The sequence below is a fragment of the Chaetodon trifascialis genome, chromosome 4 (assembly GCF_039877785.1).
Source record: "Chaetodon trifascialis isolate fChaTrf1 chromosome 4, fChaTrf1.hap1, whole genome shotgun sequence".
In the NCBI taxonomy this organism is placed as follows: domain Eukaryota; kingdom Metazoa; phylum Chordata; class Actinopteri; order Chaetodontiformes; family Chaetodontidae; genus Chaetodon; species Chaetodon trifascialis.
Window position 1 is genome coordinate 3,261,037 of NC_092059.1, and position 26,158 is coordinate 3,287,194.

General features: G+C 45.6%; 4 protein-coding genes across 13 annotated transcripts in view; 2 read left to right on the forward strand and 2 right to left on the reverse strand.

Annotated features, from left to right (window-relative positions):
- Positions 1-408: 408 nt before the first annotated feature.
- Positions 409-4,179, reverse strand: agxta (alanine--glyoxylate and serine--pyruvate aminotransferase a). Its single transcript, XM_070961079.1, has 11 exons — positions 4,021-4,179; positions 2,843-3,035; positions 2,448-2,512; positions 2,260-2,360; positions 2,100-2,170; positions 1,916-2,000; positions 1,745-1,843; positions 1,563-1,632; positions 890-989; positions 627-751; positions 409-516 (listed from the first exon to the last, which is right to left on the reverse strand). The coding sequence occupies exons 1-11, from the start codon at positions 4,177-4,179 to the stop codon at positions 409-411; spliced, it is 1,176 nt and encodes a 391-aa protein (XP_070817180.1).
- A 980-nt stretch (positions 4,180-5,159) lies between these two features.
- LOC139330257 (allantoinase, mitochondrial) lies at positions 5,160-10,275 on the reverse strand. The gene is made up of 12 exons (XM_070961078.1): positions 9,511-10,275; positions 9,255-9,406; positions 8,463-8,577; positions 8,216-8,362; positions 8,087-8,132; positions 7,845-7,938; positions 7,554-7,740; positions 7,336-7,474; positions 6,084-6,256; positions 5,595-5,627; positions 5,327-5,470; positions 5,160-5,281 (listed from the first exon to the last, which is right to left on the reverse strand). The coding sequence occupies exons 1-12, from the start codon at positions 9,655-9,657 to the stop codon at positions 5,246-5,248; spliced, it is 1,413 nt and encodes a 470-aa protein (XP_070817179.1). The 5' UTR covers positions 9,658-10,275; the 3' UTR covers positions 5,160-5,245.
- Positions 10,276-10,385: 110 nt separating this feature from the next.
- LOC139330331 (tetratricopeptide repeat protein 39C) lies at positions 10,386-18,168 on the forward strand. The gene is made up of 14 exons (XM_070961179.1): positions 10,386-11,095; positions 11,769-11,817; positions 12,591-12,719; positions 13,094-13,208; positions 13,479-13,839; positions 14,259-14,427; positions 14,686-14,779; positions 14,878-14,985; positions 15,072-15,181; positions 15,274-15,397; positions 15,496-15,593; positions 15,681-15,785; positions 15,892-15,930; positions 16,021-18,168. Exons 1-14 carry the CDS (start codon positions 10,950-10,952, stop codon positions 16,108-16,110), a joined length of 1,737 nt encoding a protein of 578 aa, XP_070817280.1. The 5' UTR covers positions 10,386-10,949; the 3' UTR covers positions 16,111-18,168.
- Positions 18,169-21,896: 3,728 nt separating this feature from the next.
- Positions 21,897-26,158, forward strand: part of kif1aa (kinesin family member 1Aa) — a 40,219-nt gene continuing 35,957 nt past the window's right edge. For 8 of the 10 annotated variants that reach the window (XM_070961464.1, XM_070961466.1, XM_070961467.1 and 5 more), the window contains exons 1-2: positions 21,907-22,211; positions 23,867-24,034. In XM_070961464.1, coding sequence (XP_070817565.1) covers positions 23,929-24,034 — 106 coding nt within the window. In that variant the 5' untranslated portion in view covers positions 21,907-22,211; positions 23,867-23,928. Of the gene's footprint in view, positions 22,212-23,866; positions 24,035-26,158 lie in introns of all 10 variants that reach the window. The other 2 variants (XM_070961469.1, XM_070961471.1) reach the window with 1 other exon arrangement.

Genomic DNA, 26,158 nt, shown 5'->3' on the forward strand with positions numbered 1-26,158 from the left:
ATGGGATGTGTAGTTGTTAAATGAGACAAACAGCTTTTTTTTTTTCTTTAATTAGATGGTAAGGTGTTGAAAGTTCATACTAAAGTCAGTATAGTGAAAGAAATCCACTTAGTTTCATGTATGGACAGAAAAAAACAGGACATCCATCATGAGATGAAAACTGAAAAATACAGTTAAGAAGAAAAAGAAAGACAAAGAAGACATGTTTTATTAATCCCTCCTAGAGAATTGTTTTTAAAGTTCGCTTTGTTGTCTTTATATCTGACAACCCCATTCTTCCCATTCAAGCTGTGATTGAGCAGCACAAGAGAATTTCTGAGAATACTGGTTTATTTATTACACACAGTCTCTTCTTTATGACAGTTGCATTGATTCAGGCTTATCTTCACAGCATCAGACACCGACATGTTACACTTTGCTTTTATGGCAGTGTTTCAGAGCGTCTTTCAGTGCTGCCAGCACCATGTCAACACTGGCCTTGCTGCTGTTACACCCCATCAATCCCACACGCAGCACCTGGAAAGACCAAAAACATCTGGAGTGAGGCTGCAACGGGACAACAGCAGCTTCTCGGTGGGCATAAATAAGCAGTAACGAACTGAATATATAAACACGTGATCTCTTACCAGGCCAACTGATGGTCCAAGCCCTCCGGAAATCTCTAAATTATGTGTTTTCATGATGTACGTTGTGATCTCCTTCCAGTCATACCCATGAGGAGCAACAATGGTGGTAACTGTGGGCAGTCTCGCTTTCTGTAACAACCACTGAAGTCAGAACTGGCACATTTCCCCCTTTTATCATTTTATGTTATTATGATGTTTTTCTTGTTACAGCAGCCACTTCCACTGCAGCTCATTATAAAAAAAATACACGATTGTGTTAAAACTCACTTTTTCTTTGACGAAGAGTTTGAGACCTATGTTCTCGAGGCCTGTGTGGAAATACTCCGCCACTTTTTCATGTCTGTCCCATGAATTCTCCAAACCCTGAGAACAACAGAAACAAGGCACAAAAACAGGCAGTCCAAACATTATATAATAATATATGGAAAACATTATAATTTCCAAGGTACTTATCTGAGTTCATTCACTTTAACAGACTGCTACAACTATGCTATGCTTGGGCTAAATGCTAACACTATGCTAACATGCTCATGATGACAATGCTGACATGCTGATGCTTAACAGGTGTAATGTTTACCATGTCCACCATGTTAGTTTAGCCTCTTTGAATGCTAACTTTTACTTATTAGCACTGAACACGAAGCTGAGACTGATGGGAACGTGATTAGTTTTGCAGCATTTACTCAAAAATCAAAATGTGGGAGAAATTGAAATTTTGACTTCATGGTCGCATGAGGAAAAGTCAGAGGATCACTAAAGTCAGTCAGATTCATCCTCAGGGGACAATGAAAGTCTGAGCAAAATTCAACGGCAATCTGTTTCATGGTTGTTTAGCTGACAGACCATCACTGTAAATCTCAGCAGCTATCTGAACAGAATCATTTTGGCCATAGAAAGCGACAAAATCAAAATATTTCATCCTAACGCATGTGTTACCTCTTCAACAAGGACAGCCAGACTCTCCCTGAGAGAGTAGAAAGCAGTGACCGGCCCTGTGTGGTGATATCTACAGACAGGAAACAGAGGCAGTACTCAGAAACTGTGCAAACATGGCTAAAAATGAGACGGCAGTTTGAAATGTGATCAGTTCCTGTCTGCAGGACGGAAAGATGTCTCACACTCTCGCCGGCTTGTCATCACATCCCCAGTAGTTTGCAAGCCAACTCAAATCCAAGAAGAAGGACACAGGCTTTGTCCTCCGGTTGAATATTTTCTGGCTGTGGACAGATTCAACCTTCAGTACACGTGTTCATACATTCTGAACTATTGCCTGTACATGCATCTCTCACCATGCTCTTTCACTGAAGGAGATGGGTGCTGTGCCCGGAGGAGCATTCAACACCTTCTGGGAGCCTGTGTACAGGATGTCTATTTCTGCAAACACACACAGCCACAGAAATCTGTATTTGGTGTCGTCAGAACAGAGTAAATGGTTTCATGGACTGGAAACATCTGTCTGATTTAATACTAAACCTTGCTGGTCCATGTACAGAGGGGCGCCTCCCATTGACGCCACAGAGTCAACCAGAAACAAGCAGCCGTACCTGGAGGCACAAATCAGGACATGTCCATTGACTTCCCTTGTTCCTGTTACAGGTGTGATGATGGCAGACAAGTGAACGCTGCGTCTTACTTATGGCACAGCTGTCCGATGCCGTCTAAAGGATGCAGGACTCCTGTAGAAGATTCTCCGTGTGCGAGGAAGAACACCGCTGGTCTGTATCTGGATAAGGCCTGTGAAGAGAAAACAGCATGATCACACAGGAAATGGCTTTGACAGAATTCATTTGAATGATCTGATCACTGGACAGTCAATGATACCTTCTCAATTTCTGCATTAGTGAAGAAGCCACCAGGGGGCGCCACAATGGTATTTACTCTGGCACCTGTTGGATTGACACATGATGGATTTCATGGTTGAATCACATCAGAATATTTTTATTAAATCAATTAATTCAGGTTTTTAAAGGATGAAACTGGTGATTTTTATTGATATGTGATATTTGCTAAAAACTGCAGCTGTTTCAGGAGATTTTATTGTCTTTTTCAACTGAAACTATTACTGCTACTCTTTGAAGTCTGCTTTTAAAGATGTGCATATTCAGTGGGAACGGTGGGCTTGGGGTTGACACCCACAGACAGGGAATTCAGACTGTATTGAGAGGATATCTTGTTGGATTTGTTGACAGAAAAATCCAGAATACCACTACACTTACCAACCCTCTCAGCCATTTCTGCTGCTCGCTCTCCCCATATGCCGTTGACGGCGCTCAGCACGCAGTCTCCCGCCTCCACTGTGTTGAAGATGGCGCACTCCATGGCGGTGTGGCCAGTGCCGCTCACAGCTAAGGTCATGCTGTTCTGAGTCTGGAACATGTACTGGATTCCACTTTTGATGTCACTCATTATCTGTGACAGAAAATGATCAATGATGTTGGAGAAAAGGGAGTTGAAATAGAAATATGTTTTCTCTAATATACTGAAATGTTGTCATCAATGGGTGACTGCGACTGGTCCAACCCTTTAAAACTGTCCAATCAGCAGGCTAGGAATCAGATTCATTGACAACATTTCCGATGAGTTATTGGAAAGTAAAAATGCCAACAATTCTCAGATTTACAGCTTCTCAAACATGACTTTCTGTGGTTTTCTCAGTCTTCTCTGATATTAAACAGAAAAGCTTTTGGTTTTTGATTATTTCTTGGTCAAAATAAGACTTTTCAACATGTCAGCCTGTACTTTTTAAACTGTAATGGACATTTTTCACTAATCAATCCTCAAGATTGACTGTCCTCACTATGATGGTTTAACACTGAAATGAGTCCTCAGAAAGACAGCATGACAGTCATTTGACACAATGAAAAAGACGTGGCTGACTAGTGGAAGATGTACTTGGATCATTTACATGAGTAAAAGCAGAAGAGAAAGTAGAAATCCTGCATTCAAAATGTACTTCAGTACAAAAACAAAAGTACTGTGCAGCAGAATAACATTCCTTATGCAGAATCAACCCTTTCAGAGTCCTACATTATCATAAATATGCATTAATATTTGATTATTGTCACTGATGCATTAACATGTAAGCAGCTGCATGGAGGTAACTGCTTTATGTCCTATTAGGTCACTTAATCTATAAAAAAAAATCAACATGTCATTTGCTGCTTATGTTTTGTATTAAAAATCATAATCATACAAATTAACCAGCTGTCAGATGAAAAAAAGAGTACAATATTTTCCAATCCTACAGTCAAATTAAGTCAAAGTACAGGACATGAGTACATGAACGTAGCTGCACCAGCACTGGTAATTTACTGACTACATGACTGAACACTGTTTGCTGTCTGCCTCTGCTTGTTCTCAGGCTGCTTCATGTGTGTTAAACCCTCTGAGTTACCTCAAATATCTCTGGGTGCATATGTCCAATGACAGGCTTGGCCCCCGCCTCCAGGATTCGTGGAGGAACGTTGGAAGGTCCCGGTCCGAACATGTGACGATGTGGAACCACCAGCGGTTTCTGCAGGCGTTTTGGTGGCGGCACAGAGACGGACGACATGTTCCCAGCAGCGTGACAAGCGCAGTAAAAAGACAAAAATCCGAGGGAGAGGGTGAAGTCAAGCCTCCGCTGAGCCCACCCCCCTGTCTGACCAGTGAGGCCTTCAGGTCAGCAGTCTGTCACAACATTTCCTGCTTTTATCTCGCTTGTCTTCTGTCAACACTTGTTGCTTTCTGTGCACAGTGAGCAGGTAGATTCCCATTTTCAAAGATAAGTAAGTCACCGAACGTGTCCTCAGATGTTAATCATTGGCTAAAGTGTCCCCAGAGCATCAGGCTTAACTATCACACTGCTACAGAAGGCTTTATGTGCCCCAATAACCACAAGATATGCCTCAGCTGTTCTTCTTAGAATACATTTTTAGTTCGTTCATTATAGTTTCTGACCAGTTAAAGTTTAGAAGATTCATGGGTTTCACTTAAAATATGTGGATAGTGTATTTAAACTGAAACAATCTCTGGAAAAGTCTGGTGAACATGGCTTGAAAACATCAACCAAAACCAAAATTAGAGGCACATAGTGTGCCTGTAAAACAAAGTATGGCCCTGAACTACATCTCAACAGATATGGACTTTACTCTCTGCCTCTGGATTTGCAGATGCAAACATGTTCAGAAGACAGACCGTGTGGGCTGTGTGATTGGAAGAGGTGGAAAATTAGCCTGATTGTCTTTTATGTTTTCCACACTGTGATGATTCAGTTTCCACGAAATGGCTCGACAAACCCCTGAAATATTCTGACTTACAGATCATCAAAAAGTGGAACCATTATTTTGATTTTGATGCATTTAAGTGTATGATCCTCGTCTGAAAAGCCCAAAAAGAAGGCACAATTAGCACTTGTACTTTCAGTCTCTCAATGTTTTTTTCTTTTTGGCAGGTTTTTATTGACTCTTTTGGCTCTTAAATCAAAATGAAAGTATCATCAGGATATAAAAATGTGTTGAAGCAACAAGGTTCTATTACAGATGAAAACTGTGATAATAAAACATAATGAAAGCAGTTTGAGAGAGATGAAGAACAGCGCAGTGCATTCAGACAGCACGGTAACTCAGACACACTGAGGTTTACTCCAGCTTGTTGTTGTTGTTGTTGTTGTTGTTGTTGTTGTTGTTGTTGTTGTTGTTGTTGTTGTTGTTGCGTCACAGCTGGGCTTGATTTGTCCTCTGAGGGACGAGCAGGTGCTTCCCCAGCGGCTCGGCCCAGAAGGAGCCGTCCCTGTACACCAGCCGGCCCCTGACGATGGTGGCACGCACCACGCCTTTCAGTGTGACGCCGAGGTAGGGAGTGAGCTGTGAACACACACACACACACACACACACACACACACACACACACACACACACACACACACACACACACACTCAGCTCAGGCATAGACTTCATCACACCAGTTACACATGGGATGTGCTTTACCTTGTTCTTATGATGTATGCTTGTTTCTTTTATCTGTGAAGATGACAGAAAACAAAATTAAGATTTATATCATGTCAGTTTGTAGCTTTTCTTTGTCCAAAAAGCCTGACAAGCAGATTAAGGGTGTTAAAAAATAAATAAAAATAGTAATAAACTGTATTTGTAAAGCAATGAACATATATGAGGGATAGAACATTTATGGAAAATAAGGTGGAGAATGAAACCCTCTAGAATAAAGAGAATACATAAGAAAATAAACCCCAGCGAATGATAATAATATTAGTACAATAAATGCAGTATTTCAATGCATAACATCAAGTAAAACACAACAATTTAAAAGAAGTGCAGCGGTGCATAAGTTTGAGGAAAAGTGCCAAAGTTTCAGGCCTGTCTCAGGACGTCATCGCCAGTTAAAGGCTGAGGTGAAGAGAAAGTGTGCTCCAGAGCTTCACTGACAGAGCTTTAATGTAATGGATCCCTTAAACGTACTTCAAATTCCCTCTCTGGGTCCCATATGACCAAGTCAGCATCATAGCCGAAGGCGAGGCTGCCCTTCCGGTCATTGAGACGGCACAGCTGGGCTGTTCTCCGGCTGAGGAGCGTCACCACGTCGGGCAGCTGAAAGCCTCTCTGACTGGCTGAAGTCCAGAACAGAGGCAAACCTGCACATGGTGGAGAACAGGGCGGAGGGGTGAGCAGGCCTGTGGGATATTTATCCCCTCCCGCTCATGAGGTCTTTCTCAGAGCTGAAATCACATCAGTGTGTGCAGATTCTGGGAGGCAGACATTGTGGGTCAGCGTCAGTCTTGCTGCTCAGACTTTGACCGCTCCGTCTCGAGCGTCTGAACAGTCAGTGATTGTTCTGTCCTCTAAACTGGCTCTCAGCTCCTGTTTACCTCCCGGTGAACTTTGCCCAATGTGAGCGACTGTCAGCTGGAAGAAGGGAACGACTAATCCCCCCTGAAAGAAAATGTGCTCATAAATACCCTGCAATGTTGCACAGGCCGGGTTTAAGTAGTGAATTTTAACCAGCGTCTCCTTCAGCTGAGCGGCAGAGAGGATTTGTCACGACGACACTGATCCTGGAGCTGCTCCACAGACACTGAATTATGTGAAAACTGCCACAACTGTGACAGCCGTGGAAGTTTTACAGTGACGCTGGTGCATGTTCTGACTCACAGCCAAAAGCCTGACGTTCAGATATTAAATATAAATTCACACACAGGGACCTCTGCAGTAATATGTAAATGTCACCTGACGTCATGATGTGCCTCGAACCACCCCCAGAAAAATGAATCATTCAGCGAATGAACTCACAGCAATGATCAGTCAGTGACCTTTGACCTGATTCTGAGACACAGAATGATAATGTCTCATCAAACATACGTACTTATACTCTCAGGGGTGAGGTGAGCTGACATGCAAACACTCACTGACAGTAAAAGAATTAAAGTTTACACTCTGCTTAGCATGTGCAGGGCTGAAAGTGGATGTTCATGAATTAAACTGGTCATAGCTGAATCTACGATATTTCTTATTGCCTATTTCTATTGTATTTACTTGTTGCACAAATGGGAGCAACTGCAACTGACTGAATTTCACCTCTGTGATCAATGAAGTGTTTCGATTCTGATGATCTTTACAGTCCCAAATCGTTGGAGTGTAGCAGTGTAATGTTATGTTGCACTGAGTTTTAGAAGTCGTGACCACAGTCTTGGTCGTGTCAGTCGTCTGCAGTTACCAAACTGTAGAGAAGAAATTCCTCCCCAAGCCTGAGTGAAGTCTCCGCTGTCCAGTTTCTTCAGATCAGGGGTGCAGGGCGAATGATCAGACACCACCATGTCGATCTGTCCGGCCTTCAGCGCCGACCATAACTGCTCCTGTGGGGACGAACTCAATCATCCTCTCGCAATCAAAGAATAATAAAGCGAGCGAGGTGTTCTGCGGCGCTCTGATTACCTGGTTAATAGACCCTCTGATGGGCGGGCAGCACTTGAATTGTGTGGCCCCTGCAGGTATGTCCTCTGCACACAGGCTGAGGTAATGGTGGGTGGTCTCCACGGTCAGGGGGGCTCCGGCCTGTCGTGCCTCCTGGATCAGCTTCAGTGGCTTTGCAGAGGACAAGTGAACAATATGGCAGCGCACCCTGAAGCAGAGAGTTCACTGACTGCAGCATCAATGCGACAAACACAACGAATCCATCCAGATTCGTCGCTGTGACGTCATTGTTGAGTGTCGTGATGCTCTTACTGGTACTGGAGGCAGAGCTCTGTGACGGTGCGAATCGCCTCTATCTCCATGACATCTGGCCTGGACTGCAGGAAGGTGGAGTACAGACCAGGGTCTACACCAAAAGGGCGTAGGCAGGCATTTTCCAATACTAATTGTGTTGTTTCAGTATATTTCAAAGTCTCAAAATCTCATCAGAATACTGGTATTGGGTCAAAATATCACATCTGATTTTGTTTTATTGTTCCTTAGATGATTCTTACCTCCGTTCTCCTCTGTTGCCTGCTGAACATCCATCTCTGCGTGAAACTACGGGAGACACAGCAGACGGCATTTATAGATGTGCATTTCATAATCAAATGCTATGGACGAGGCTGCAGTCGGTGACTCACCAGCAGGACACTTCCTGTGCCCTGCAGCTGCTTCATGGCTGCGTGGAGATCACAGCCAGTCACATGGGGGAACTCGTCCACCCCGCTGTGGATGAGGAAACACTTGAAGCCAGCCACTCCAGCCTGGATCATGGGCTGAAGCTCCAGCTAGAAGGACACATCCGTGGTTTGTGTTTGCTTTGCTTTTCAGAATTCGCCACAGTCTGGCTGAGAATGTGTTCGTTTAGTCCGAGCTGTTCCACTGCACCTGATTGCCAGGGATCACACCTCCCCAGAAGGCCGTGTCCACGAAACACTTCCCCGTCGCCTCCTGCAGCTTCTCGTGGAAATTAGCAAGGGTGGTAGTGGGAGGGATGCTATTTCTGTTTTTTTAAAGGAAACAAACAAAAATCACTGATGGCGACTTAAAACTGAATCTCTCCAAACTGTTTCTGTCCTCGGCCCCGTTTGTCAAAAATATCCTGCCGTTAAGATGATCTTACTCCCACTGTAACTACTCCATGGGCTGAAATCATCAGAAATATTGTTGTTAAGTTCTCTGAAGCCTGAGAAAGACTTGTTATGAAAGTAAACTTAATGCAAGTATGACACACTTTCACCTGTATGGTCCACACAGTACTTTCTGCTCAGCTGGGCAACTTTAAAAGTAAAATAATGGCTGAATCTGCAGTTACATGTGAAATAATCCACAGGTAGTTTTCACAAAAATAGATTAATAAGAATAAAAATTAAAAAAAATGAATGAACCCACTGTGAACTGTGATGGACTATTAGAGCACCATAAAGATGACCTAAACATGAGGTCATCACACGTCAATGAATGCAACATGTTTGCTTTTTCCTCTTTTCTTGCACAAAAGCCAGATGTCAGATCCACAGTGTGAGATTCTTGTGTTACCAGACCTAACAGCTGAACTACTGCACATTAATGTTTGCCTTAAAAACTGTCATTTCACAATCTGTTTACTCTGCAGCCTCGACCTTCCACCAGCGACACTGGGTATTTACTGATCATGAGAGGGTGACGTCTTGGACTTACAGCGGCATGTCCACAATCGTGGTCACCCCTCCGGCAGCAGCAGCCCTGGTGGCGGTCCAGAAGCCCTCCCAGGAGGTGCGGCCTGGTTCATTCACATGCACGTGGCAATCCACGATGCCTGGCATCACCACACTGTCACCCACATCCAACACCTGTCAGCACAGTGAGGTTACATGCTGGATATCACCATTGTTTAAGTGCACAAAGATGGTTAGGAGGGTTAGACCAATGCATCTGATGTGCACAAATAGCTTACCTCGCAGGCAGCATCCCCAGAAAAGGCCCCATCTGAGAGTATTTGATGGATTTTCCCATCCTTTATTACAATGACAGCAGGGCGGACTTCGTCACCAACCAGCACCCTGTTACTCCTCACTGCGCTGACCGTTGATCCAAGCTCCATGTCTGTCTTTATTGAGTGTTAATGAGTACAGCAGACCAACTCTGCTCCCACACTCACATGCAAGCTTTGGCTGTGGCCTAATGCTGAGGCACCACCCCCTGCTCAGCAGTCCAAAGGATAATCATTTGTTGACTTTTCTCCTCTGTGACCTGCTGGATTTCAGATCCAACCTGCGTAAAACATCCAGGTGATGATTCACATGCAGGGACATTAATTACACACACATAAGCTTTAATCACATATGAGCAAATATGGAGACTGTGGAAATGTGTAAGCATGGTGAGGACAGGGTGATGATGAGAGTGGGGAAACAGCATGTTAGCTGTACTGCTGTGTGTGTCCTCATGTCAGGGTTGTGTAATTTCTACCAGCTTGGATATTTGTATGAGCTTAAAAACATGCAGGATCAACATCTCAAAGAGCAGAACTAACATTAAGACTCCTCAGATAACTCCACAGCTCTCTGCAGGCGGATGAGCGATGAGAATAACCTTTTTAAGAATAATGAATACTGAAGCGCAGCCGCGGCTCCGTCTCGCTTCTCCTCACCTGCATGTCATCCGTGTTGTTATATTTAGGAGGCTTGACAAGCGAGTCTCTTTGTGAACCTCTTTAATTGTTGCTTGTGCATCTTACAGCCACAGCACATACCACAGCCACCCGCTCTGTCTACTGTCCACTTCCGTGCGCGCCTATTGGCTGACGGGCGGAGGAGTGGGCTGGGCTTTGTCGGCCTGCGGATGCGGAGGGAGTGTGAGTGATGGAGGCTGACGGGATGCAGCTTCGCCTCCGCGGGCCTCGTCCCTCCATCCTCCCGGCGGTGCGCTGTGCGTTATGACGCCAGGCCGTTTGACGAGCGCGTTACGTGGGACTGGCGGAGCGGCACAGCAGCCTGGATGCTCGTTATGTAATGCATCTGATGCTGCTGCACGGCAGGGAGCTGCAGGAGGGAGAAACCAACGTATGGATGATTTAGGGACAAAAAACGGCTTATGACTGCGCGTACAGACGTCTGCTGTCTGCAAGTACAATGATGTGTGATTGATCCCGTCTGGGCATCAGTGGCCTATCCCTGAGGTGCACAGACGTCTGGAGCCTGCGGAAGCTGCACCGCTGCTGCTTCTTCTTCGTCTTCTTCTTTTAGCCGACCAGAGGCGCGTCTCTGTTTAAATTCGTCTCCTCCATCAGTGGAAATAAACCAATGCGGGTTTGTTTCAGAGCAGAAGCAGCTTCGTGTTTTGTTCTCCTTCGCATTGGTCCGATCCGGCAGCCGCTGAGCTGTGGTACAAACAATGGCGGGTCCCGAGCAGTCCCAGCAGCAGCAGCAGGTAGAGGAGAAGGCAGAGCACATAGATGATGCTGAGATGGCCCTGCAAGGTATTAACATGCTGCTCAACAACGGATTCAAGGAGAGCGACGAGCTCTTCAGGAGATACAGGTAATGATTTCATGATTGATCGCAGCGTGTTGATGACTGAAATATGAGCAAGAGCAGAAATGATCCGAGAAAAATGTGGAGAAACATCGAAGTGGCATTCAGAGCACCGAGTACAGCATGTACAATTATACAAACAGTGAAAGCACTGCTCCTCAGGTAGAGCAGCAGAATTTAAATCGAGTGCTGCTGTCTGCTTTGGATCCATGTTTCCTGTTTATCAGGTGTCTGTCTCACCTGTTTTAGCAGACACCTCTGCTCTAATGTCTCTAGCAGAGAGGGGACATGGAGACAAGCTGGAGCAGTATTAACATCCATCCACCCAGAGTTTCTATTCATCTGAGCCTGCTGTGGACTTTAAGTCATTGTCTCCCTGCACATCAGACTTGGCTCGGATGGCAAATATTGGGAGGTGGACACCCCTCGTCCAACAGGCAGACAGTCGTGAGACTCCTGAACACGGGGACTGTGGCTGCTCGTGGGCATGCTCTGCTGGAAAACCTGCCTGCACGGCTCCTTTCAGCAATGCAAATGATTCATTCTCTTTGGCTCCCTGAGAGACAGAGACGGAGACAGAGACCGTGCCAGCTGTGGGAGGACAGCGATTGAGATTTTGTTGTTGTTTTGAGACCCAAGAAAATGTTCAACTTAGTTTGCTTCTGTTTTGTCTCTGCAGGACCCAGAGCCCGCTGATGAGCTTTGGGGCCAGTTTCGTCAGTTTCCTGGTGAGTTTCCTCTCAGCTGGTGAGAAAGTGATCAGATAAAATGCCAGAAGAAGTATCAGTCTGTGCTAGGACACAGCAAAACCGTGCAATCACCCAATCTGTGAAATTGTTTGCATCATTGTCACCACCGGCATCGTCTCCCTCGATTTTCCGTCCATTAACATAATGGATGCATCTGCCTCTCAAGCACAGCAGAGGAGCACATCACTGTAACTCAGTGGCCATCGCTGATGGGAGTGGGAGATCTTTCACAGCACGGTGGTCACACACACACACACACACACACGCTCTGTTGCTGCCCCTCATGATAAAACGCACACACCATGAAGCCAGAGATGATGTCATCCTCTGAACCCAGATACAAAATGGCCCTGAGGGCGGTGGGGGGTGGCGACATCTGACCATCATGTTGGGCAGTTGCACATGCACAGCAATGCCTCAATTACACCAGAAAACATCCAAATGTGAAACCATGAAGCTCTAAACGTCACTCAGGTATCACCGTCCTGACTGTGTGAGCTGCGTAGCATCTTCTCAGCACTGAACGCACAGCTGCACAGATGTCACCGTGTTCCCCCATTCATTGTTATGCAGAAAGAGCCCTTTGTCCTTTTAAGACGGTTACATAACACTCTCTAATTACAAGATGCTTCTGTTTCTAAGCCAGGTCAAGCATAGGTCTGATCTGTAAAACAAGACATTTTAATGTTGGAATATTAAAGCAACGCTTCAATGCCGCTGAGCCGCACGCTTTTTGCTGCATTGCGTTGCAGAATGCCATGATGACATTTGAGGAGGAGAAGATGCAGACGGCCTGCGACGACCTGAGGACCACGGAGAAGCTGTGCGAGAGCGACAGCGCCGGAGTCATCGAGACAATCCGAAACAAGATCAAAAAAAGTGTGAGTAGCAATTCAAAAAGTGTATTATATGAGCTGTTCCAAGGCAGTAAAACGCCTACAGACTAAACCAATCTGCACAGAAGATTTGCACATAGATGTTTCACCTCCTTTTCATGGTGGCTGACTTGTCCGGTAGCCAGAACAGGCTGCGTACATCAGGCCTGATGATGCAGTGAGCTCATGCTAAGCCCACTCACTGATTCAATTAGTACTTCTGTGAAATGTAATCAGCAAAGTGAGTGAGGAGCGTGGGGGCTGTCGAGCAGCTCGGGGTCATTCAGGAAGCTCCTTGTTACTTTGCTGCCAGCCTCTGGGGAACGCCGCCGTGTGTGTGCGTCTACACTGATTACTGAGCGTGTGTGTCTGTGCTGCAGATGGACTCCCAGAGGTCGGGCGTTGTGGTCGTGGACCGCCTACAGAGACAGATCATTGTCGCTGACTGTCAGGTGTACCTCGCCGTGCTCTCCTTCGTCAAGCAGGAGCTTTCAGGTGATCAGATCTCACCCACAAGCCAGAGCGTAGGACGTCATGGCCATCAGTATATGAGGCGTTATGTCATCGTGGTGGCGTGTGTTTGTGTGACTCACGCCACAGACGGTCTATGAACACATTGCTGTGCTTTAAGTCAAGTGTTCAGCGCAGTGCAGATTTTATTTAGAAGCAGCTCGATAAATGTTAAAGAATAACTGAATTAACTGGTCTTCCACTCGAGCATCTCAGTGCAAAACCTCAAAAGCGTCTTGTTTCCTCCACTGACAGCTTACATCAAAGGAGGCTGGATCCTTCGTAAGGCGTGGAAAATGTACAATAAGTGCCACAGTGACATCAGCCAGCTGCAGGACGCCTGTCAGCGGAGGTCCTCCGTCCACCAGGAGTCCCTCTCAACGGACAACGCCAACCACAACGCGCCGGTGGAGAACGGCGTGACGGCCGAGGCCCTGGACCGCCTCAAGGGCTCCGTCAGCTTCGGCTACGGCCTCTTCCACCTGTGCATCTCCATGGTACCGCCGCACCTGCTCAAGATCATCAACCTGCTGGGTTTCCCCGGCGACCGTCTCCAGGGCCTGTCCTCCCTGATGTACGCGAGCGAAAGCAAGGACATGAAGGCACCACTAGCGACGTGAGTGCGCTCAGGTTTTAGCATTTTCCACAGAGCTCCTCGTGCCGCCCTGCTCTGATTGGCCACCATCAGTCAAACGACTACGAGTGATGTTAAAGGTGTCGCTCGGAGAGATAAACTCTCAGATTCTTATCACCCTCTGCGTTCGCTTCAACTCTACGTTTTAGCATCTCTCAGCTCACGGTTTTGGTTTCATGGCCTGCAGCTGACAGTTACAGACTAGCTTGTGAAGATGTTGGTTCACATGTTAACGTGTGACCTTTAACCTGCCGTCAGAAGTTAGGTTTACTCTGCCAAATCAGCTGTTTACCTTGAAAGCAGTAGCTGACAAAACAATCCATACTGACATCATTAGTATTTTGAGCTTGAGGTTCACTTCGAGGCTGTCAGGCTGAGCTGAGTCTCCCTTTGTTGCTCAGGTTGGCCCTCTTGTGGTACCACACAGTAGTGCTGCCGTTCTTCGCTCTGGATGGCTCCGACACCCACGAGGGGCTGCTGGAGGCCAAAGCTATTCTGCAGAGAAAGTCGGTGGTTTACCCCAACTCATCCCTCTTCATGTTCTTTAAGGGCCGGGTCCAGAGGCTAGAGGTACGTACAGCAGGCTCAGGTTTGGTGACCGCTAAGCTGAACTTTAACGAGTCTGTTGAAGCTGCAGATGGTTTATCTGGATGAAGATGTCAGTTCTCTGCTCTGTTCAAGCACATGTAATTAATACGCATGTCAGACAGTTCATCCACTCACCGACGTCTGATCCACCCTCGACTTATCTAACTCTCACTCAACACATGCATGTGGTGTGTGTCTAACATGAAAACCTGTTGGCGTGTGCTCTCTCTCTGTCCCCAGTGCCATATCAACAGTGCTTTGGCCTGTTTCCATGATGCATTAGAGCTTGCATCAGACCAAAGAGAGATCCAGCATGTGTGTCTCTATGAGATTGGTACGTGTGAACTCATCAGGTTGGTTGCGACATACGGACGCTCGGCGTGCGGCGCAGGGGAGGGTTCATGTTCTTCCCTCTGCTTGTCTTTGTGTCAGGTTGGTGTAGTATGATCGAGATGAATTTCGAAGATGCGTTCAGGTCGTTTGAAAGGCTGAAGAACGAGTCGCGTTGGTCGCAGTGTTACTATGCCTACCTGACCGGAGGTAAGCCCGCTAACACGCTAACATACGCTCACGCTGCTGGGACGTGTCCACGCCGTATTCCATGTGGTGTGTTTGGTCTTTTGCAGTGTGTCAGGGAGCCTCAGGTGACCTGGATGGAGCGAGTGGAGTTTTCAAAGATGTGCAGAAGCTGTTCAAGAGGAAAAACAATCAGATAGAGCAGTTTGCCGTCAAAAGGGTGGGTTTCGCTGCAGGTTTGGCCCCTTTGTAAGTCTCTCTTTTGAAAGTGTGTCACGAAAGTTTCCCCCTCTGCCTGAATCCTGTGTGCAGGCTGAGAGACTGAGAAAGACGTCCCCCAGCAGAGAGCTGTGCATCCTCGGTGTGATTGAAGTGCTGTATCTGTGGAAAGCGCTTCAGAACTGCTCCTCGTCTAAACTGCAGATAATGAATCAGGGTGAGTGTGACCTTCAGGACCCGTGCCAACATGACTGAGTCGGCTGGATTTCTTAGAGTTTCATCTCACTCTGTGACTTTTCCTCTGTGTTTGTTCAGTGTTACAGAGTTTAGATGAAGCTTCGTGCAGAGGCCTGAAACACCTCCTGCTCGGTGCCGTTCACAAATGTCATGGAAATATAAGAGATGCTATTCAGGTATAAGTTTACCCCGAGCGCTTTAAGTTACTCTGCTCTTGAATCTTCCCCGCCTTGCTCTCATACCCATTTTATCTTCACCTCCAGGCCTTCCAGCTGGCAGCCAGAGACGAGTACGGACGACAGATCAACTCGTATGTTCAGCCGTACGCCGTCTACGAGCTCGGATGTATACTCCTCGCAAAACCAGAGGTCTGTTCTGCACGATGCATTCAGACTTTTATTCATTCCCATTTTCGTTTTGGTTCTACTGACGTGACCGCAGACTCACTTGTAATCCTTTTGTATTGAAATCCAGACAGTGGGAAAGGGGAGATCATTGCTTCTTCAAGCTAAGGTAAAATATTTGGATAGCAATCCTTTGAATTAGAAAAATAATGTTAGAAATGTGTAATTCTAATCTGTCTGTCTGTCTGAAATGCTTCAGGAGGACTTCACAGGCTACGACTTTGAGAACAGGCTTCATGTCCGCATCCACTCAGCCCTGGCCTCTTTGAAGGAAGTAGTGCCTCAGTGACTCCAGGAAGTGAAGCTGCAGTGGCTCAAACTGTGCGCATGGTTTTTCACACCGACTTTCAAGCCATGCAGAATAACTGTCTGACATCCCAGTGAACAGACTCCTGTGTTTTCCACTCTTAAAGGATTTGGGGAAATGTGCTTTTTTGTCATATTACCCAGACAGACTGATATGAAGTGTCATCTGCATTTTGTACAGACGTAGAAATGGGTGCGTGGTCATACGAGCCGAGCACAGCACTTGGAAATGGTTAGCCTAGCCGTGGCTAGCAAGTTAAAAGGTATGCCTGAAAACAGACTCCAACTGCTTGTAAAACCACAAGGTCTAGTTTTTGTATTTCTGTTTTCTGGCGTGCTCATAAACTGTATAACTTGTATAAATAAGACATCTTTGGGTTGTTAGAGGCTGTTTCCCTTCGCTTCCCGCCCCAATGCTAAGCTAGGCTAAGCATGTCCATGGCCTGTTTCTGAACAGGATGCACAAAGATGAAGCTGATATCAGAGCCTGACCCTGAGCTAAACAGCAAACAAGCGTGTTTCCCCAAATCTCTAACTGCTCCTTTAAGTGTTTTCTTCACCCACATGTATTAGCTAGCTAGTAGGCTAACAATTTTCCTCATTAATTTGTGTATTTGGATGATTTCAGTCATATCTCCCCTCTCTAGTGAGCAATTCAGCACATAAAAGGAACTTTTTAATGAAATCATTTTCTCTTCATAGTACCTTTACATAACAGGAAATAATGTTTTTCACATTGGATATTTGAGCATCTCACCTCAATAATAACAGAATTGATAAGACCAGTTCTTTGCATATCACATGAAAAAGATGAGGGAAAGATTAATCAAATTTAATATTTGATTTTATATATTCTTATAAAGGACTTCATGGATTGTTCATTTTTCAGCACTTATATCAAAAGTAAAGCTTTTCCTAATTCACTTGTCAGTATCTGCCTGTTAAATTGCAAATAGACGTTGAGTCGTGTCAAAAAAAAGGGGGCCAGTCGCTGCACTTACACCGGAAATCGAATTACAAACCTGTAGTCTAATTAGCTGGGTAGTTAAATAACGGCAAAAATATTCACTTGTCACCAAAAGTCACATTAAAATGATTCACGTTAGAGTAGGTAGACTTGATGCATTTATAGTAACAGAGGAATCACCACGTCACAGAGCCCTAATGATGTTTTTATGATGAAACACCAGGCGTAGATCCTGTGCACTATGCATGGTACGACAGGTAACTGTGACTTCAAGACCGCACTGAAGTCAGATGTACCTGCGTGACATCCCTGCAAATACATGAAGGTGTTATAATACAGTACACTTGGTACTTTAATACTACCATTGAAAGGTGCTGCTAAATGTCAGCCTGATAAACATATTATTAGTGACTTACTTTAATAGTGTTTTAGTGATTCGAGCTTTTGAATTAGTTCATAATCGTGACAAGTTCATTTATTGCATAGCAGAAGTTGTACTTTTACACGTGTCATTTCCAGTATGCTGTTTTCGTTTGAGCCTTGAGCTCAAAGTGTGATCTTGAATCGGACAAAGAGTAATTTTTCTGTCATCATCAGAGTGATTTTAACAAAACGTCAGCACAGTTTCACACTGTACATATGACTTATTCTGTGCAGGGTATTGCCTTTTATCAATGAGCGCTCTGGGTTTTTGTCACGCCAGCAATATAAGTAAAAGGACGGCATCTTCTAGTCGTTTCAGGAGGCTTTCAGCAGTGACCGTCTGTGTTTTCATCCCGTGCTCGAGGTTGTGGACATACAGATTCGTTGTGGTCTCACTGAGCTGGTCAGACCAACGCAGTCATCCCCTGTGGCTGTGATGGATGTAAACTAAATGTTGAGGTGACCACCGTGAAAGTGGCCTGCACGTAACGTAACGGTGAAATGTCAGTAATCTACCTGCTGTACCAAATACTTCTGTCACTGAAAGATTTTCTCCTTTTGTCCTGAGCTTTGGTTGAAATCGAGGTTAAATGTCAGGATGGTGGTGTTCCAATGTGTCACTGAACTCTACAATAAACGGTTCTCCATTAATCCAGCCGAGCATGTAGAGTTTGTCTTTGCCTTTAGACAATCAGCCTAACGCTACTGTGTCGAACGTGTTGGAATTTACAATTATGTACAAACCACAAGTTAGCCAACACCGATTCCCTGTGACGTCTTAGCTTCTGCTTACAACAGAGAAATGGCAGCAGCCATCGCTCAGTCTCACACAGTGAGAGCTGCCAGTGTCTCTGTGGCACTATTAATTTCATCACTTTTATTTATAGAGCTGAAAATCACAGAATTGCCTCAAGAGGCTTTACAGTCTGTGCAGCATACAATTCAGGAAGGAAAAAACTCCACCAAAACACTTCAACAGGGAAAAAATGAAAAAAAAAAAAAAAGCCCAGGAGGAGATGACAAAGCTATAGACAGATTACATGCAGAGTGGATCCTGGAGGACGTCGAGCAACTCCAGCAGAGTCAGACTGATCTGCCTCTGCTCTGCCATGCATGTGCCAACTCACTGCTCTATGCCAGGGAGATGCTACAGCTCTGATGTTCAGGAAATGAGCAGCCAAACGTGGCTGAGCTGCAAGTTTGAAACCCACCGGGTTCCTTTGACATGAGAGCAAAGGTTGCAGGCAGCCGTCAGTATGTCCTGAGCTGAGTCACAGCTCTGGTGTTGGTTGTTTTACCTTGATTTTAATATATTTTTCATCACTGCCCATTTCTACTCACTCCAGCAGGGGGAGCTGTCTCACAGGCTGCACCCAGGATGTGATAAACTGTATTTTATCTGTTTTACCTTGATCACAGTGACAATCTGCATCTGTGTGTGTGTGTGTGTGTGTGTGTGTGTGTGTGTGTGTGTGTGTGTGTGTGTGTGTCCAAAATCATTCAGAAAGCCAGGCTATGATTGCATTATTACTAGTCTACTACTACTCAACGTGTGATTTTACTTCATTTTAATTTCATTAAATCAGAAATCTGTCAGAAAATAGAGTTCATCCTTTTATGTTTTTTTCACAAGGAGCTTCTTTTGACCATGAGAGGAGACACGCTCCATCATTCAGTGGATTGTCTTTCGGTCTATAATTAAATTCATGATATTATTGCCTCCCTTGTTTCCATGTTGAATGTGATCAGGGTGGGAGTTTGCTCGACACGCTGCGATAGATGCACACCAAGAACGTCTCTTTAAGAAAACATGTCTGTCACACTAGGCTCGAGGCAACAGCTCGCTCAGCCCATAAATTATTCAGGCTCCTGTGCCACTGAATTTAGACATGGCAGAGCTGAGCTGGAAGGCCGGGCAGAAACAATGCCACGACTCCTCATGCGTCTTCTTTTAGCGGGTGCTGGTGCTCTTAAATAATCAAAGGACATTTCCTTTTACCTCTCAAACTCAGCCTTCAGCTTGGCCTACTTGTTTTTAAAACAGGCAAGGCGAGTACCTCGTGTAGTATGTGGTGATTCATGCGAGTGACATCACCCTCCTCCATATGCTGGGGTTCACACTCACTTCCTGTATGTTTCCCGGGGCGGCGGTGGCCGAGCATGGCTGCGCTTCACAGCACTGTATTCTTTGTGCACGGATTAGACCTTGAAATCTTAATGCTGATGAATTTAATAAAGCAGCTGCATCAGATAGAAGCGGAGGAGACGGAGGGGGCCCAAGAGAGACGTTACACATCCAGCAAATGTGAGATACAGAGAGAGGGGTAGGAATGGTGGGACGGTGCAAAGAGCAAGGTCACAAAACACAATTGCATTGTGTTTCAGTCAGGCTGAAACCTGAGCAGCCAAAGTGTCCTGCCACCACATCAAGAGTTCCTGCTCACCAGCTTTTATTGCTGCCAAGCCAATGAACACGTCAGTGGATCTTCATACGAGCATGGCATCGTAACCATGAGCCCGTGCACATGTTAGGTGAAAAGTGATTTCAGCTAACTGCTGAAGTTACGTATATTTTAACACACGGTGCAGGCAGGCGGCTGCAGGAGAGGACGTCTGTGCAGAGACATCAACAGATGACAGAGAGAAGAAAACGCATTGATCTGATAGCAACACATTGTACCTAAATTATACTTTGAGAAGACACTGAGTTCACTTTGTGCTGTTTTTGTCACCTTCAGGTGTACTTAAGTGTACTGGAATACTTCAGTATACTTGAAGTGTTGATAGCATGTTAAATTACTGAAGCACACCAGTGACTTGCAGTACAATAGTATTATATGTGCTGGAAGTATACTTAAAAATAGGACTTGAAAATAAGCACACTTTTCATAAGTACACTTTATAACTATTAAAAGTATTTGTATTGTAGTGCACTTTTTAGAAGTACTTTGAAGTACCACTATTACAGAATTAGTTCGTTCATTTTAATACATTTAAGTGGATGACATCTAAAAGTATACGTCAAACATACTTTAGAGTAAGCACCTAAAGTAAAAGTGTACTCGTAATGACATTTCTCTACCTGAATTATATTTCTAATACACTGCAGTAGACTACTTTATGACCTGGGACCCTTTATAGCCACCAAACGGTTACTGTCCTGCAGTGTCAGGTCCCTTCTTTAACACTGACAGCCTGAACTACAAACACTGACAGTTTTCTCCCTCTAAAACATTTTACTGGTTTTAAAATGCAGCTCGAGAGCATTTAGAGCTTTTGACTTCGTTACATTTTCATTCATTCGCATCCTGAGCTTTTCTGTTCTGAGGTCAGCAGATCACCAGTCCAACACGACCCCTTCAATGTTGGTCTAAAATAAGTCAGCTTCAAATACACTTTGGCTAAAAATACTCAAATCTGCTTGTGAAACACCCACGCTGTGTGACTTTTCCAAACTGTCGGATCTAAACTTCCCCCCACGTTGCTTAAATCCCCAAATTCACACACAAACAGAGCAGACACTTTACCATGACAGTGTGACAGCGAGATAGCACTGAAACCCTGACGACGGAGCAGCTAAATGGAACTCAGCCATCATTAATCTTATTATTTGCATCAGTGCTTTTCCTGCTGTGACCCATCAAAATGTCGTCCATGAAAAAGTCCTCCGCAGCTTCACCTTGTGTAAGAAATCATCTGACATTACTGCTCCGTTATTTCCACTGAAGAGGAGCATATGATGAAGCTGACTCAGCTCAAAGCCATATGACACATGACAATAGACTTTTCTCCCAGCACACTTCGTGACATGTCACACGGTGGGAAAAGCTCAGGTGTGGAGAATAAAATCAGACACCTGGCTCCCGTCAGCCGCTTCAGGCTCAGCGTCCTGGAGGTTTGCGTGCTGGCATCACCTGTGTTTTTCCTGCTTTGACGAGTCTGCAGTGAAGAGGACATGCAGGTTTTGTGTGTTCGGCGTGTCCTGCAGGAGACAGAGGGACAAACTGCAGTGCAGGCTCATGCTTCAGACAGAGACATGTTCATATGTTTCTGCCACAGCAGAATCGTTCCTGTGCGCTTCACTGAGCAGTCTCCATGGTGCAGAGACCTGCTATGTGCCGGTTTGAGTCCTCTCAGCTTGATGTCCCTGGCTTGACCTACTAAACCCATTCATACCAGATGCCTTTTTATTCTCCTCTTATCCGCCGCTTTCCTGCATGACTGTTTGGAAAAACACTGCATTCCTGCTTTCTGCGAACTTTAAAGTGAAAGAGTGTAGTTTTCAGGAGGGACACTGATCCTGCCTCCTCCTCCTCCTCCTCCTCCCCCCTCCTCTCTCTTCCCACTACTGCATTGATGCTGTTACCTCCCTCGGCGGTGATGTCACCGGCTCAGAGGAGCTCCAGCATCCTCACCAAAGACAGGGAGGCAACAGAGCCATTTTGACCGCTTCGGAGCGCGAAGAATTCGTCCGAACAGCCACCTTCCTGGGTCCCCACTGGCAAGACAGGGCTGAGGGGGGCGGGCTGGTGGATACAGCGGCGGAAACCTCCCTTCATGGAGAGGAGAGGCTGGCAGCAGGGGCAGTGAGGAGACCGGAGGAGGTGAGCCGACGGACGGGGCTGGATAATAAAGCAGGCGAGCGCGACGGACGCGTCTCTGCGCGGAGAGAGGACGCCTGAGGCACCGCGGAGGTGAGTTTATCTGCTTCATTTTTCCATCATCTCGCCGGCGATGCAGATTTAATGAGGAGGGCTTTATTTACCCAGTGTGAATCCTCCGGGGAAGAGACAGCGTTAGGGTGCGGCCATTGAAGAGGCTGTCAGCGGCGGAGAGAGCGCACAGAGGCAGGATGACATTAACGACGCTCAGGAGCGCAGTCCGTGTGCTGCCAGGCTGCTTCACTGCCTGTATGTTTGATGAAATGCGTTTAATTATGTGAGCAGTGCCATTAAACGACCACTGCTGGAAGTGCTAATTGAAAACGTTAAATCATAACCTCTAAAAATGTTTTCATAACGCAATGAATTATCAGATTTCACCTGTCAGGATGCAGGCCTGAAGCCAGCGTTTGACCGGAGCTTTATGGCTGCGCTGTCACTGCCAAAAAGACACCAGTTAAACGTTAAAATATGATGTATTTGTTTTAACTGATGAGGTGAAATTGCACCAGGCTCAGATACACCCAGCGTGGTGTTTTACATCAGCCTTTGTCACCGGGAAAATGGTGGCCGCCCAGCTGGGCTGCATCATCAGCTGATTGGTCCCAGCATCAGCAGGACAGGATTGTGACCCTGGATGCTGATGGGAGGAAAAATCACATTTTCACAACTTATTGTGTTGTTTTGGAAGCAGAGGGCAAACATAAGATTTGCTTTCAGAAGGTGGATTTCATCATCTTCTCACCTCATTTCTGATTATCAAAACAGCACTGAACCAGATGCTGAATCTCTGATATTCAATCGATTTTATCTAGATTTCCTAATTTATCCTCAGTGTAAATCACCTGAACCGCTGAAATGCTGCTTTCCTGTGAAGTTGCTGGTCTCTCAGATGAGTCTGCTCAGGTGGCAGCTGTAGAGGACGGACCAACCAGGAAGCGGGGTGACACAGCAAATTTACAACACTTAATTATGATGACACACATGTGAGTCACAAAATGTAGGAACGCACTCTGAATACGAAATGGAACACTATCCCGAACCAAGCACATGTTAAGTTAAAGAAAGTACACGTCGTCTTATTCATATGCTCTGATTTATGAGAGATTTCTAATGGAGGCGAGCAGGAGAAGCTAATTGTATCATCGCTCACTGTCAGTGCTTATTGATGAAAACATTAAATCGTTGTAATTTGATCGCCACAGATGACGATGAGTCATGCTTGCTCCTGATACACCCACGATGCCGCCACACACTGAACTCACGCTGATTTAATGCACATATTTAGTCTTTCAGGGCACGGCGAGTGACGAGGCGTTCATGAACCCGAGCTGCTGAATGCAGCCAGACTCTGGATTTGTGGCTGGTTTCAGTGCCATTGTCATCCAGGGAAATAGCCTGACATTTAGCTGCTGCTGCACTTCTTTTGTTACTGCCAGCTTTATTATCATCTCCCTTGGCTGGAGCTGACCATGCATGGTCTTTTCATGTTACAGCCCTGCCCTCTTCCATTGTGCTGATCACGTCAACAGTATGGCGTAGTGCTCGGCCGTTACACTTTTTAACGCTAATGTAAAGAATTACACCTCAGCTTTGTCAAAAAAGGTGGCATGCATCTGCTGTAGCACGCACACTGATAAAACTAGGAATTGTATTAATTAGGATTCACTATCTGCTCCCTTCTACAGATCTGCAGGCCCAACAGCTGGGCACTAAAGAAGGCACCCCGAGGTGCTAGGAAGACAGCACCATGGCAGGGGCCTCCGTGAAGGTGGCGGTGCGTGTCCGCCCCTTCAATTCAAGGGAGATCGGCAAAGAGAGCAAATGCATCATTCAGATGTCTGGAAACACCACCAGTAAGTACCAGTTCAGCTGCAGTGTATGAGCGATGTGTGCTTGTTTTTATTATCTTATATTTAGAATTAAACATAGAAAACGTTGCTTCTCGCCGAATGGGAGCGGGGCGTTGTTCTTCAGCCAGCAGGCGCCGGCTGAGGCGTTTCTGACCTTGACCTCTAACCTCCTGCAGGATGGGGATTACTGAAAGATAAACTCCCCCTGCATGGCACCAGCGATGACTGTGCAAATCTCCTGCGAACAAGCAAGACCAATTCCAAGTGATATGATAAGCCTCAGCTTTAATTTCAGAGGCAGGTTATTGAGAGACTTTTGGGAGATCATTTTGATCCATCTGGAGAGAAAATGCCATCTCGCTGAGAAGATTGACGTCTGTCTAATTACTAACGAGTTGACAGAGCCGTTACAAAGTGAAATCTCTTGAACGTCATGCTGTAGGTGGCATAATCCCCCACATATTTGACCCCATGTCCATTTAGAGTGAGGCCTGTTATTTGTTTATGAGGCCAGATTAAGCCAGATTTAAAAATGGCTCCATATTTAACATTTATAATTAATCTTTCTATTCAAATCTGCCACCAGTGCAAATGTGCAGTGAGCACAATAATGGCTTTTTGTCCAAATGAAAGAACCCACATAAACTTTCGGGAGTGGCGCTCGTTGTGCGCTTGTGTCTCGCTCGAGTAAAGTTTCCTTCTGTGTTTGTTTTCGTGGCCATATGTTGTTCGTTTTTCAGCGTGTGCTTCAGAGCGCTCCACATTTCTCGGGTTATACGGTGCACAGAGTGAGGACCGCTCGAGATGAGACTGGAAAGATACTCGATATGTAGCCGGCTTAGCAAGGTAAAGCCGTTTGTCAATAATGGATGAGGCTTCCTGAAATATTTACCGTTTGGCCTAATTTAGCCGTCTCCCCCCTCCTTCCTCATGTCATGGGTGACTAGACATCAAGCTCTGTGGCGTTTTCGGCCTGTCATATTTTAGCTGTGTGATTTGTTGCATTTAGTTTCTTGCTGGACTGAATGATTGTAATCTTTAAGAAAAAAATGCAATTAATTGTTCCTTTTTTTTAAAACTTTTTTTAACCTTCAAATATTTCACGTGAGATGTGCGCAGACATTTTTAGGGAAAGCAATTAACCCTAACGCTGCTGCCTATGCGAGCTAGCTAACTGGCTAGCTCGTGTGATTGCATAACATAACGCACCATTGACACAAAAGCTTCATATTGTTTGAAAGCTTATGCAGTGGTTTTTATGCACAGGGCGTCCCAGTGGTTATATCATTGGTTGCTGATCATTTCCTCACCTGGAGCAATGACAAACACCTAACTTGGATGCTACAGTGTCACATGACACCAGTACGAGTAGCTTTAGCATGTATGGCTAACTCATATTCATGCAGCCTCGGCATAAACAGTTATAATTCGTCTCCCTCCAGAGGGGCAGCTCATCCAGTGACGGCTGCTGCTCGGGCAGCTCTCGCTCGGCCTCGTCCTTGATGGTGACTACATTTCATTGACACCTGCAGTAAGACCGGTGTCATTACCTTGGCAGAGAGCTCAGCTTCTGTCTCTGCAGCAGTGGACGATGAGCGTTTTGCTGTCAGCATTGTCTCCTTCAGCAGTGTAAACTCAGATCAGAGGCTCTGTAATCCACAGGGAGCATATTTACAGTGTGGATACCAAACGCCCTTAGAGACGTCCTTTTTGGTTTTACATACAGCCTGTTTTCTGTTTTTAATTGAGCACGATAGCCAAGTACATGTGACTTGAAAACACCTGAATTTCAGTGAATCTCGCTGGCGTGCCACCATGATAATCAGAGTGGTGTTTGCTTGTTCTTTACTTTATGCTAATTTGGACGGTTCCTGCTGGCACTGCATTATTCACCAGACTATTCTAATTTGTTTGGAGACCTCTGGAGACAAACCAACAGAGTGCTTTTACAGTACAAACTGTACCGTGGCTCATTCAACAGTATGCAGCATCAGTCAGGCCGTCGAGGCTCCGTATAACACATGCCACAGACTACTCGTCCGTAAAAGAGAGGACGAGCCAAAACTGGCTGCTCCTGGTGTTTATTTTTATAAGTCACACAAGAATATGATCAGACCTGCATCCTGT